General features: G+C 38.4%; 1 protein-coding gene across 1 annotated transcript in view; it reads right to left on the bottom strand.

Moving 5' to 3' along the window:
- Positions 1-13759, bottom strand: part of Serinc1 (serine incorporator 1) — a 22794-nt gene extending 9035 nt beyond the window's left edge. The window contains exons 1-3 of the mRNA XM_008842732.3: positions 13583-13759; positions 4715-4876; positions 824-993 (exon numbers count right to left, since the gene is read on the bottom strand). Coding sequence (XP_008840954.1) covers positions 824-993; positions 4715-4876; positions 13583-13621 — 371 coding nt within the window. The 5' untranslated portion in view covers positions 13622-13759. The remainder of the gene's footprint in view (positions 1-823; positions 994-4714; positions 4877-13582) is intronic.
- Between the last annotated feature and the right edge of the window lie 1084 nt (positions 13760-14843).

The raw sequence follows: 14843 nt of genomic DNA, 5'->3' as shown, positions 1-14843 counted from the left end.
AATATATAAAGAATAATTTCATTTCACAAATGTATAGATTTAATGTATGATAAATATCCCCAAAATAGTAATTAAAAATAACCAATAATTAAAGCATAAAATAAACCTGCCACACCACATTTTTTTCATTAAAATAAAATTTCACTTTTATTTCCCTTGTCATTGGTACATGTTGACAAAAAAGCAATAACAGATATTAAGAAAAAAAAATTTTTTTTTTCTTTTTTGTCTTTTTTGAGACAGGGTCTCCCTGTAGCCCCAACTGTCCTGGACCTCACTAAGTAGACCAGGCTGGCCTCGAACTCACAGAGATCCCAGAGATCCGCCTGCCTCTGCCTCCCAAGTGCTGGGATTAAAAGCATGTGCCACCACACCCGGCCAAGAAAAATTATTTTTAGGGGAAAAAAAAAAAGATTCTAAACATTCAAAGAAAGTACCAATAGTGTATTTGATATTAAAGGACACTAAATAAATACTTTGGGGATTAAAGTTTCTATATGGCTGCCTTGTAGATATGGGAAAGTGTGAGCTCTATAAAAGGACTAGTTTACCAACAGCTAAGAACAGCTTTTCCTTTACTCATATACACACATCCTCCTTTGAAGATAAAATATATTATGAATCAAAGGTAATGCCAATAAATGACCCACTGCTCTTATTTAATATCCAAAGCCGATATTCTTATCAAGTAAAGTCAACAAGATTTTTAAAATTTTCATGAACAGACAAAATAATTCTGCTTTGAAATTTCTTTAGATAAATTCAAAATTACTGTGAAAAAAACTATCCCAACTTTTACTCTGAAGTTCATTCAAATGCTTACCCATTGTGTACTGCAGCTCTAGGATCACTGCTGCTTTTCACTTTGATCATTAGTAAAGAGAGGAGAAGATAGAACATAGCCAAGCCAAAGCACAAACGATACACAGCTTTATAGCCAACCAGAATGTTACAGGGAACAACACCTTTCTCATTCTCACAAAATCCAGGAATCTAGAAAACAAATGAGTTTACAATCAGTACTTTCATTAATTAAAAGTTCTATGTAATCAAGATATGAACACCTACAGTTTATAATAAATATATAATATAAGCCTCCTACATTTTAATAAGATAAAATGGAAAAAAAAAGTTAGGGTCAGGCATGGTGGCATGTGCCTTTAACCCAAGAGAGGCAGGCTGATCTCTGAGTTCCAAGCCAACCTGGTCTACAGAGAGCTAGGGCTACATAGTGAGACTCTAACACAGGAAAAAAAAAAAAAAAAAAAAACCTTCCAAGTGAGCTATTAATAAACTATCAATGAGCAATGGCAAGTCTAAGCTGGATAGTTTAGATGTTTATTTTGAGCTATAAACTCATTCTGTATTTTATCTATTTAAATTTATTTTTAAACATTGCATAAAACAGAAAAAATACACAAATTTAAATTTTTATTACTCTCATTCTACTGTGATATACTGAATTTGATATGACAACAGAAAAGTCAATAAAAGCTTTAAAAATTATATAAAAGCACTCTGTATCTAAGACTGAAGAGAAGTGTTATTTTTTACCATGAGTAGATTTAACTGACAGATTTATATTTTAATTGAGAATCTTGAAAAACAGCAATGACCATTTCAAAAAGGCCCACTCTAGAGGTTGCGAAGGAGGGGCACCTCAGCAGTAGAGCCCTTGCCATGTAACATGGGTAAGACCTTGAGCTTGATCCTCACCAACACACAGACAAAAAGTCACATTGAAATCAGAGCAGAAAATAAAAATAAGATTTTTTTTGTGAGCTAAGTGGCACTGTTTAGAACTCCATCCATCTTTCTGTAGTCTATGCTACCAAATTTCAACTTCTAGCTCTCAAGGAAGGCATTCATCTGACTTCTGAGTTCATGTTTTATATTTCCTGATGGCTGTACAATATTTGGACTTCATAATGTCTGCCCCAAATTCCTATCTTTCAAAAACTACATTTATTTATTTCTGTGCCCTGGCACCCACACATGTGCCCTGGTACACTTCTGGTACAGAGCAAAACTGGAGGAGCTGATTCTTTCCTTCTACCACGTAGGCTACAGGGATGGAACACAGATCATCAGGCTTGACAGCAAGTGCCTTAATTACTGATCCATCTTGCAGCCCCCAAATTCTGATCTTGAAACCCTAACCCAAATAGGGATTTCTTAAAAGTGGCAAGTAATTAGATCATGAGGAGTCATCTTCCACAAAAAGATTAAGAAAGAGATAACCTCCCACCCCCACAATGAGGATGCAAGATGACCATCAAGAACTAAACCTTCACACCCTGATCTCAAATTCCCCACTTCCACAAGTATACAAATAAATTTGTTTCTTAACCCCCTCTGTGTAGTACCATTTTAGCAGCCTGAACTTTGACATACACACATGTATGAAATGCAGTAACTTCAAGTCAACATGTTAGATAACTATGTATTTCCCATCTGCTTTCATAACCCATCACTGAAAAATTTTAAAATATCTTTAATTTTTTAAAAAATATTTATTATTTTTATTTGATGTCCATGTCGTGCAAAGCCTGAGGAGGTCAGAAGAGGCTGTCGGATCTCCTGGAATTGGAGTTATGGACAGTTGTTGGCTGCCATGTGGGTGCTGGGATTCGAACCTGGGTCTTCTGCAAGAACAACCAGTGTTCTTAACTGCTGAGCCATCTCTCCAACCCCAAATATCTTTAATTTTTAAAAGATTTCTTTTGATTAAATGTGTGTGTGTGTGTATTCTGTATGGGTATGACCACATGAGTGCAGGTGCTCAGGGAGGCCAGAAGAGGGTGTCAGATCTGCGGGAACTAGAGTTACAGGTGGTTTTGAGCTGCCTGATGTGGGTGCTGGGAACTGAACTCTGATCCTCTGCAGTAGCAGTATGCTTGCTCTCTTAACTGCTGAACCATCTTTCCACCCCCACCCCTTTATTTTTGCTTCTGGGTAAACAGCAACACTTCCCCCTAAGGTTGCTAGAATCATAACCAGGTCAACAGTTACAATTCTAGCTACAAACATTTGAATGCCAGCAGACTCAGTCAATTCCTTATCCATAAATTGTACCTGCAGTCTTCTCATTGACTGTATCACTCTAAATAACCTCCACGTTTACTTATTTTTATATTTTATTTTTCTCTATAAGTTTTGCCTGCATGTGTGGTGCAATGCCTGTGGAGGTTAGAAGAGGGCACTGGATCATCTGGAACTGGAGTTACAGGTAGTTGTTAGCTGCCATGTGGGTGTTGCCAACTGAACCTGGATCCTCTGCAAGAGCAGTCAGTGCTCTCAACTATTGAGCCATCTCTCCAGCCCCAGCCTCCATAATTAAGTGCTTGACTTTTATCCTTTATTACCAGATTAATCTTCCTAAACCACAGTCTGCTCAAAACCTCTCATAATTATCATTACTTACTAATTTTCAGTCACTGCATATAAAAGTTTTATTTCTTTTTAGAATGTCCCCTTTTCAGGGGCAAAAAACTGGTACCCTTTTCAGTAACAGTAATATTGCCAAAGCACATTTTCTTTACTTTTTTGTTAGCATGTATTATATATAATGGCTCTCATTATGACATTTTTATACATATACATATTTTGACCATCATATTCATTTATTATGCTTTCTGGTCCCCATCCTACTCCTGCAGATCCCTTTCCTCTTCTCAGTTATCCTGTTTCTATTTTCATGTCTTTTTTTTTTCAATGATCTAATGAAGTTCATTAGAGTTGTTTCTAGGAACATGGATGAGGGGTTGTTTACAAACACATGGGCACATTACCAGTGACTACATCACTGAAGAAAATGTCTTTTCCTCTCCTAGCAACCACTAGCTGCATATAAATCCTCAAGAAAGGATAAGGTCTTATGAGCTCCTCCCTGCTTCATTATTGGATGTTAGTGGGCCTAATCTTGTGCAGAGTGTGTGTAAGTAATCACAGCTGTTTTGAGTTTGAGTATAATGGTTATGTCATGCCTGCAAGTCAGTGTTCCACACCACTCCCTCCCTCCAACTTCATCTACCTCTTCTATTCTTTCTGATTTATGTGATATTCCCTGAGCCTTAGAAGAGGTACTACAGATGTCCTATTTAGGGGTGAGTATTCAAATGTCACTTATTCTCATCACTCTGACCAGTTATAAGCCTCTACAGTTCCTGCTGTCACCCATAAAGTATCATTTCTCTGACAAAGCTGACAGCAGTACTAATCTATGGGCATGAACAGTTATTTACAAGGAAAACTGATGGGCCCATTATGTCTATTTAGCAAAACAGCAGGAGTCTCCCCACTAGGGCCTATGATTTCTTCAGCTATAGGCTTTTGACCAGGTTTACAGTACCGGATGTAAATTCCCTCCTGTGAAGCAGGCCTCAAATTCAACCAGAAAGTGATTGGTTACTTCTATAACAGACTTGCCACTATAACACCAGTGGGTACATCTTGCTTGGCTGGGTTGGTAGTTGCATGCAGGGTCTGTAGTTGAGTAAGACTGTCGACAACATCGGCAGCAGCGGCAATTGCCAGAGTATGTTTTCTGTACTGCCACCACAGAAGTGAACAACCTCATATCCTTTGTCTTTCTTAAGTATTATGAGCTGGGATTACATATTCCCACATATTTATGCTGTTCTCTTTTTAATATCACAAAGTCAGTTTGATGTATATTCTACAAGTAAGTTCATAAGTAAAGCAAAAGACTGACCTTATTCAGTTGTTCTTCCATTCCTGGTATCAACATTATACAAGCTACGCATACTCCAACAAGCAAGAAAAGTGCATAGATCAATCTAGTCACGGTGGAGTTGTTTCCACTAGGACAGCATCGGCACAGCAAGCATGGGGCACTGCCACACAAACATGGGATCTGAGAAAATAATATTTTAAAAAAGTATGGCTTAAGAGAAAATAATATTTTTAAAAATTATGGTTTAGTTTAAAAATTTAATTTTATTTGTTGAAAGGGGGAAGCTGAAATGTGATCTTAATTCAAAAGGACAAAAAAAGGACAAATGTTCATATATATTATCTATATACTATGAAAGGTATTCATAGCTAAAGAGGGTGGGGGAAAAAAATCCCTGTCTATACCAAGTAAAAGGACTTAAAAACAACAAAAAGAAATAACCACCAACAACCAAAATCTAGCTAAGAAATAAAATATTCACAAATATCTTCCAGTCGCTATCTCTTAGTTTTCAGATAACTGAACATCTGTTAATATTCTGGGAATTCTCAACCACAGAAGAAAAGGGTCACTACAACAAAATGATTTGTATCCTTATTTTGTTCCTCTTCTAACTTTGTGTTTATAACAATAAAAACTACAACTAGAAGCAAGTAAAAAAGACAGGGTAAGTGAACAACTCGTTAATAACAACTAGCTAACTAGTGTAATGAACTCTAAACTAGGGAATGGGTAGGTCCTTGACCAGGAGAGATGAACATGTAAGGCATTTAACAAGAAACATCTCAGAAAGATTCAGTTTACGTGTTCTCACAAAGGCTGACCATAACCCAGACTGAGCTCCAATGCAGTCAAACTTCATATTTCAGCACTGGGAGAAAAGAATCCCAGGTATCTCAGGGAAGGAGTATTGCCATAGAGAGTTATGCTGTAACTGATAAAACAGGCACAAAACAGTTTTACATTAAGCTTCAGTAACAGAAATATATGCCATGCAACTCTGCAAGCATGCTCTAGCAAAACTTTAAAATAATGAGTTCTCCTAGGACCATGAAATAAGGGGGAAAAAAAAAAGATACTTTAAGCAAATATAACTCAGTGACAAAAGGAAATTCCCTACCAGTGCACTTCTTTTGAGCTATAGACAACAAAAACCAGAGAGAACTGGAGAAACAGAGGCATGCAGGCACAGGAGACCACAGTAACGACTGAGGAAACAGCAGACTAAGATGAAAAATGAGAATCCTAGGTTAATGAAAGGAAACAAAAGGGGAAACTTGCCAGCTGAGGCTATAAGGAGACTCTGTCTCAAAGTAATAATAATAAAACAAATACAAGGGCAGTAATTTTGGAAAGGAGACAATGTTAGTCCTAGAACTGGCCCATCTTTCAGCCTGGAAGAATGGCCCAGTTCAGCAGTTTACCTGACTTGAGAGAAGATGGGAATTCAGGGAAGTGAAAGCAACTAGACTTCCTAGGGCAGAATCCCACAGTAGACAAAGCAATAGGGGAAGCAAGCGACATTTACTTGAATGAATTACTCAAGGAGGTTGTGGGTGTTGGGTAGAGAAACACTACTGGATTACTTAGCATAAAACAGTAGGCTGCACCCATTTCACTTACAAAAAGGTAGAAGCAAATATTGAAGACATAAAGATTTAAAATCTCTCAGTAATTCACCCATACCCAAGAAAAAAGACCAAGAAGATTTTTTTAAGCATGTAAGTATACCAGCTCTCATCTAGGTAAAATTTGTACCCGACAGCTAATAAAAAAAATTGCATGTAAAAAATCAGAAAAATACAATCCATAATGAGCATCAAGTAGTTAAAACATACCTGGAAATGACACACAAGTGACAGAATTCATTTACATGCAAGTCTTTGTAATATAACTACAGTGCACATGCTCAAAGAATTAGAGGAAAACTCAAGCACGGTAAGCATGTGGAGCATATTTAAAAACACCATGTGAAACTTTATAAAGAGATTTAAAAAATATCAACTCAAGTGCCAATAAAACACAAAAGACTAACGATTTCAACAGAAATGATCCACATGAAAAACAGAGAAAAAATAGCAATCGGTCAGTGTACTGTAATCACAAGCCACTTAATGTAAGTGAAATTAGAGTCCCCAAAAGACAAGAAAAAAGGGGCCTCTGATGAAATAACTGTCAAAATTTCCCCCAATTTAATAAAAATATGTGCACACCTTTAAATTGAATAAAATCCAATAAAATAAATATGACAAAAATTATGCTAAGTAACACCGATGATTTAAAAGCAATAATAACCAGAAAAGACTTTAAAGCAGCAGGATAAATAAAGGCATATTATATAAAGGAACAAAGACAAAATTAAAACTGCAGTAAGTACCACAAGAAAAAGAAGATTTTTTTTCAATAGGTAAGTCCTTACTGTTTATTTTGAGCACCTTTAGCACATGACTAAAGTTTCCTAAAAGTTTCATGAAAACCCAGAATTTTGTATTCAGGGAAAATAGTTTAATAGTTTTCAAAACTTAAGGCAAAAGAATCTTTTAGGAACACATAAAGCAAAGAAACCAAAATTAAAGGATGCAAACTACCATAGATGATAGACAGATGATAGACAGACAGACAGACAGACAGACAGACAGATAGATAGATAGATAGATAGATAGATAGATAGATATAGATAGATAGATGATAGATAGATGGATGTTATAAAAAAGCAATAGACCAATACCCCCATGAACATAAACATTATCCACTAAATTTTAGCTTATCAAAACAGCATTATAAAAAGGGTACTACACTGTGATCACACAGGGTTTAGTCTGTGAAAAGATATGGGTCAGCTTTTGAAACCAAACAATATAATTCACCATAACAACAAAAACCCACTATGGTCACCTCAATAAATGTAGAAAAGCCACTTGTTAAAATTCAATAACCTTTTGTGATCAAAATTCTCAGTTTACAGGTGAGACTAGCATTTCCTCAACTCGATAAAAGGCATTTACAAAAATGCCAATTGTTCTCATCTATACGGAATCTAATGCATTCCCTGTAGTAGTTAAAAAGGCAATTAAGGAGATCTGCTCGTCTCCTGTATTCATATACTAAAGATTTTAGCCAATACAAAATAAAAGACATACAACTCAGTATAAAAGACATAAAACTACTCTGTTCATGTTTAATACAACTGATTATAGAGAAAATTCCAAGGAAACTAACAAAATACAAATATAATAAGTGAGCTAAATAAGATCACAGGATACAAGGCTAACATACATATATCAAACACATTTCTATAATATATACTTACAATTTGAACAAGTAAATACTTAGATATAAAGCTAACAATATATGATTTCAAATGATGTAAACTGGTCAGTGTTTTTAAGATGTCAATTGTTTTCAAGCTGAGTTGTAGTTTCAGTTCAGTTACAATCCCAACACTAATAGAAAGAGACTAGCTGCTTTAAACTTAATATGGACTTAGAATGCATCAAACTACTGAAAAAGTATAAAGTTGGAAAATTTACACTAGATTCTATTTTTTAACTTATTTAAATTTATTTTTATTTGCAGTGAATGAGTGTTTTGCACTTATATAAGCGCACCACATGCACGCAATGCCTGCAGAGGCCAGTAGAAGGCCTTGACTCTGCTGGAACCAGAGTTAAAGACAGTTGTTAGCTGCCATGTAGGTGCTAGGGACCAAACCTAGGTCTTTGCAAGGGCAGCCAGCACTCTTAACTGTCAAGCCACCTTTCCAGTCCTATACACTAGCATTTAAAACTCAATTTAAAGCTACTGTAATCAGGAGAGATGGCTCAGTGGTTAAAAGCACTGACTGCTTTTACACAGGACCCAGGTTTGATGCCCAGCACCCACATGGTGGCTAACAACCATCCGTAACTCCAGTTCCAGAGGATCCAATGCCCTCTTCTGACCTCCATGGGCACTGCATGACATGGGTGCACTTAGACACATGCAGGTGATACACACATACACATAAAAGATAATAAAAAAAAGCTACAGTAATCAAAAGAGATTGGTATAGGCAAGGGAACTCACAAATAATAAAATTTAGAAATATACAAACATGTTCAAGGAATTTTTAACAAAGAAATCATGCAAGAATTTTTTAAACAAATGATGAAATAAATGGATATTCCTGATTTTTTAAAAAAGGAAACCCTAAGCCATAATCAAACCACATATGAAAAGTAACTTAAAATTCACAAAAAAAGTTGATAAACTGTTCCTCATTAAGATACTGTGAAGAAAATGAAAAGGCAAGCTACCAACCTGAAAGAAAATACTTGTAAATAAGGTATCTGACAGCATTTATATCTAGAATATAAAAAGAACCCTCAAAATTCAATTAAAAAAACAAACAGGCCAGGTGTGGTAAGGCATGACTATAATCTCTGCACTCCAGAGGTAGAGGCAAGAGAACTACCACAAGTTTAAGGCTAGCCTTGTCCACACAGCAAGTTCCAGGCCCGTTAGAGCTCCATAGCTTGATGCTACTTAAAAAACAGAAAGTAAAATGGGCAAAATGTTCAAACACATATTTTACCATAAATAAGGCATGGATAGTAAAAAACAAAACAAAACAAAAGCACAATAAAAATTGTTCATTATCATTAGTTATTAGGGAAATGCACATCAAAAATATGAGACATTATTACATGTTAGAAGGCTAAAAGGAAAAAGAAAAACAAGGGGCTAGAGAGATGATTCAGCAGTTAATAGCACTGGCTGCTCTTGCAGAGGACCAAGGTTTGGTTCCCAGCACTCACATGGCAGCTAACAAATCATTTATAACTCCAGTTCCAGGGGATCTGATGTCACCTTCTAAGGGCAGTGCATGACATGGGTGCACTTACACACATGCAGACCATACACTCATACACATAAATTAAAAATAAGATATTTTAGAAACAGAAAAGCAATATGAACTCTAAGTACAGGTACAATATAACATCTAGAAAGGAGACAAAGAAAGGATATTAGGTGAAGAAGGATGAAATGCAATGAAGCGGATATAAAGCTAACTGGTTTTCTAGCTTCAACTCTGCCCTATTTTGGGGTGTGTGTATGGGGGGGTAGATAAGAGTATAAAAATATAACTGATAGTGAAAGTGTAAAACCCTAAGTGAAACTCCATGGCTTCAGAATGGTCATTCTGTTATAGAAGTTCACTGATATTTAGTCAAGTGTTTGAGTGATTACCTTAATCCAGCTGTTTGGTGTTCTCATTTCTGAGTTTATTACAAAAATGTGATTCTATTTAGTAACAAAAAAGATAAATTAAAATCCTCAAGCATAACTACACATATGCAGAAGTATATTGGTAGAGGGTGGGTGCCGGGTTTATAGAAGGCTGAACACAATGGAAAAATAACCACAGGGCTCTGAACAGAACCGGCATACTGTATGTCAAGGCAAAAAGTCACTCAAGGATTTTGTTTATTTACTTATTTATTTTGAGACAGGGTCTCACTATGTGTCCCTGGCTATCCCGGAACTCCTTAAGTAGATAGACCAGGCTGGCCTTGCAGTCACAGATTCAACTGCCTCTGCCTCCCAAGTGCTGGGATTAAAGGTGTGCACCATCATGCCTGGCATCACTCAAGTTTTTAAAAATTATGGCTTTAAATATGAAACCTCAGGGATTGGAGCATTCACAAATCCTTTCTGAAAAAAATATAATAAATGGTACAATGTGGTCAACTAGATTACATTTAAAAAATTTTTAGCCGGGCATGGTGGTGCACGCCTGTAATCCCAGCACGTGGGTGGCAGAGGCAGGTGGTTCTCTGTGAGTTCAAGGCCAGCCTGGTCTACATAGTGAGTTCCAGGACAGCTGGGGCTACAGGGAGACCCCCGTCTCCAAAAAAAAAAAAAAATTTAAGGCAAGAAACCATGATAAAGAAGTAAGAAGAAGTAAAGGAAAGCTTTGAACCTCCTTACATATAAAACTGAATGTAAGCCATCAAAAGAATAAGCAGCAAGGTGTGTTTGGCAAGATTGATGGCGCCAAGCACCTCCATACGAAGGTAAGCATGAAAACAAGACCACCAGCTAAATGTCTTCGGAAAAAGCAGTGAGACTCCCAGATTTCATTCCATGTCAACTGAAGAGAATAAAACAGAGGTCTTGAATATGAAGTAGAGCTGACAGCAGACTTTCCATGTAGAATGTGACACACTACTGCACGTGGCTCCCAAAATACAGATATGCTCTCCAGTAAGGAAGCTGCAGGTTTTCTCTTGGATGTGTCGAGCACCCCATGAGCACTTAGCAATGCCAGGGCACAACTAGGACTTGCACAGTTGAGGAGTCCTACCAATCTGTTCTGTATCCCATAGCAACCATGACTCACTTCCACACAAAAAATTACTGTATTACAAAATAAAAACTGAGCAGAGAATGCTGGGTGTGGCAGTGCATGCCTTTAATCCCAGGAGCAGAGGCAGGTGGATCTCTGCGAGAAAGAGGACAGGCTGCTCTACATAGCAAGTTCTAAACTACTGAGAGACCCTGTCTCAAAAACACAAAAACAAAACAAACCAAATTCGTAGGTTAGTGGCTGATAAAATTACAAACCTAGGATTCAGTGCAAGGTCCAGCAACACTTATGTGTAATTTTCCTCTTTCATACTTTTTTTTTTTTTGTAGCTCAGTAATGTTCTATAATCATTTTATGAACAAGAAAAAGAAGTGTTACTAAATTTGACTAAGTCTGCAAAAACATGCAAAAAGTGACCTTTTAAATTATGGATTACTTGATGTAATTTAATGACTTCAAGACTAGTTTGGGAAATTTTAATTTCATATAAATTTTAATCTCACCAAAGCATCTAAGTAAAAGAACATATTAACTGTAAGGAATGTGAAAAGGATGACAAATGCCACTTACAGACATGGAACCAAAGTCAAGTAATTCAGAAATACAGAAAGAAACACAAGAGAAGAGAAAGGATGATTCAAACTGCACATCATGAATTCTCAGATCAGCCGTAATGCCTGGAATCCCGAGGAACCTTGGCCACCTAGCTGTTTCTGTCAGAAATCCTAAAACTGAATGACAAACTGCTCACTACCTTTCAGTGAACCTAGATGTTAGCGGATGACTGAAAGGCAGTGTCCATTTTATCAAAGGCATGCTTTTAGTGAACAAAGGTGACAATCTAAGTTGTAGAAGTATTAATAAGAAGGGAATGTTTCCCATGGTGTTCTCCAACATTTTGACTTAATAAATGTACATACCAAAAAATAAATAAATAAATAAATAAAAACACCTTAAAACTTGGGATAAAAGTTAAAACACTGACTTTGAGACAAAAAAAGGGCTTATAAATGAATTGCAAAATAGTAAACTGGAAAATACATATCCCTCTTTAAACCTCTAGACTGAAACAGAACTGCAATATGCCCACACCACAACCAGACTAATTCTAGCATTATAAATTAAACACAACCTCTTATCAAAAAACTAAGGAAAATAGTTTTATAATAACCACTTATTTTTTTATATGTATGTATTTGTATGTGTAGGTATGTGCCTAAGGGAACCAGTATCAGCAGAAGCCAGAGGAAGGGCTTCGGACCCCTGGAGCAGGTGGTCACGAGCCACCCTGTATGGGTCAGTCTTCTGTAAAAACAGCAAGCACTTGTTAACTACTCTCCAGCCCCCATTTCTTAATTTTTAATGCTTTGTATTATGCTGAATTTGTCTTTTGTATAAAAATCAATAGACTCAATTCGATTCTCTTAATATCTTGCTGAGATAGAATAAATTTCCATACCCAACTGCAAATTCAAGAGACTAGCCAAGTGGAGTAAATATATTATTTCATAAATTAGTATTTATAATTCAAGCCATAATAAAGCATATTTGAAGAGACAAGACATATAAGTTAGCTAGTATATTGGCTAATGTATATACAATGCAATCATCTGGGAAGTCAGAAAATTGTTGGAAGTGAAATTTAGAAGTCGCAGGTTAAAGAATTAATATTTGAATCCAAATACCTCATCCAATGTAATGGAAGTTATTTATTATAAATTGTAGTGTCAATATTTTGACGGGGCAAGGAGGATGTGGAGAAGATATCATAAATGAACTGAGGTTGCCTGTGTCATCTAGATTAAGAAATCTTGCCACCATCGTAAAGAGTGGTTTCTTTGACAATTCTGTATCTAATAAAAAGGCAACATATCTTCAATAAAGCATCAAATTTCAGACTGCAACGCGTGCTTTCTGTCAAAAGATATTAATACCGCAGAGCTTAACAGCTTTTCTAGAAACATAAATTAATTAATGTAGTAATTCCTTAAGCCAGTAAAGCTTTTGAACCTAGTGAGCGAGCTTAAACTATTTAATTTCCCAAAAATTAGATGACTACGTCGAAACCGCTGTCACGCTGTCCCACATCGGCCGCACGTCCGGAGTCTGCGCATCAGAACAAAGGGGCCTCCAGGGATGACAGTGCCGCAGTGTCAGGGCTCCAGATAAGAGGTGACAGAAGAACAAGGGGTATCCCGCGGAACAAAGGGGCTGCACTCCCGCAGACGGCCAAGACAGACACAAAAGGGAGCCCAAAGGCGCTGCAGGCCAGGGCGGCGGCTCTTCCTGGAGCTAGCGCGCTCCACCTCCGCCTCCTTCTCCACCGTGCCTCGCCCCGCGGTCGGTTCCTCACAGGCTCAAGCCCCGAGGCGGAGCGGGAGAGACCAGAGGAGGTGGAGGAAGAACCGGCTCCGTCCTCTCGCCCCCCTGGTCCTCCTAGGCCTCCCGGGCCCTGTCTTCCTCGGCTTCCCGGTCCCGTCCCGCCCGCGCCGCCACCGCCTTCCGCCCCGCACCCGCGGTCCATCCCGCCGCCTCACCCAGCTCGCCACGGAGCACAGCCCCAGCACGCTCCCCATCGCCCCGCAGCTCCGAGAACGCAGCAGCACCGACAAAATGGAGAGAGCCTCTTCCTTGCTCTTCCGGGCTTATTTACTATTTGACTGACACTTCCGGCGCAGAGCGCTCCCGCCCCTCAGCCTCACGTCACTTCCTCCTAGGCTTCGGCAGGTGTGACCTCACCCCCCACACACCCCACCCCCGGGTGCCGCAGTGCGCGTGCGCCCCGCTGTGCTACTCCCCTTGTGGGTCTCCCACCGACACTTCATCAAGGGTTTCTATTTGCTAAGTGCTACACTGCTTTGCTCAGTAAAGAACAGGTGGCGGAAAACCCACCTTTACTTTCTGCTTACTTGAATTTGAACGCTAGAAGAGCGCACAACCTTGGCTGAGGTTTTGTCGTACTTTGTCTTACTGCTTTTTGAGAGCTTGCTTCCTCTTTCTTGCATTTACCGGACTTTTCTGTCCCCTTTGCCCCACTTTCGCGTCCATCTTTCCTTTTACGTAGAAAATGTGTGTCTGTAGCCGCTGCGTGGAACGAGTTTTACTGGGATATATGGTATCTTCAGGATGCTTTCGGTTCTTTTGTTACTGATGCACATTTTAACTTTTTCTTAGTAATATTTTACATGATTTGTAGTTGGAATTTTTTAATTTGTTAGATAAGGCATAAATTGTAAAAAGCTACGTATCTATTGAATGTCAGCTGTCAAGACATTAAGATTAAAATCATTGCTTAGCTTATAATACCAATACTTGGAATGTATTCATGACAGTTTCGGTTCTTAATTTTATGATAATTGGTCTGTCCTAGTTTGTTTCTTCATTGCTGTGACAAAACACTCTGACCACTACCAACTTGGGGAGGAAAGGGTTTATTCAGCTTACATCTCCCAGGTCGCAGTTCATCAGGGAGCCCAAGGTAGGAACTCAGGGCAGGAACCTGGAGGCAGGAGCTGGAGCACAGGCCATGGAGGAATGCTGCTTACTGGCTTGCTCCCTTGGCCCCTGCTCAGCCTGCTTTCTTATGCAACACAGGCCCGCCAGCCCAGGGGTGGCACCACCCACAGTGGCTGGGCCTTCCCACATCACTCATCAAGAAGATGCCCTTCAGACATGACCACAGGCCAGTCCAATAGAGGCAATTCCCGGATTGAAGCTCCCTCAACCCAGGTGTGTCAAGTTGACACTAAAGCTATCCAGCACATGGTCCCTGAAAATATTCAATGAGAAGAGTTTGGC

The sequence above is a fragment of the Nannospalax galili genome, unplaced genomic scaffold, assembly GCF_000622305.1.
Source record: "Nannospalax galili isolate Female #2095 unplaced genomic scaffold, S.galili_v1.0 scaffold1340, whole genome shotgun sequence".
NCBI classification, from domain to species: domain Eukaryota; kingdom Metazoa; phylum Chordata; class Mammalia; order Rodentia; family Spalacidae; genus Nannospalax; species Nannospalax galili.
The sequence above is the reverse complement of the archived record's forward strand: the minus strand, read 5'-3'. Positions and strand labels throughout refer to the sequence as shown.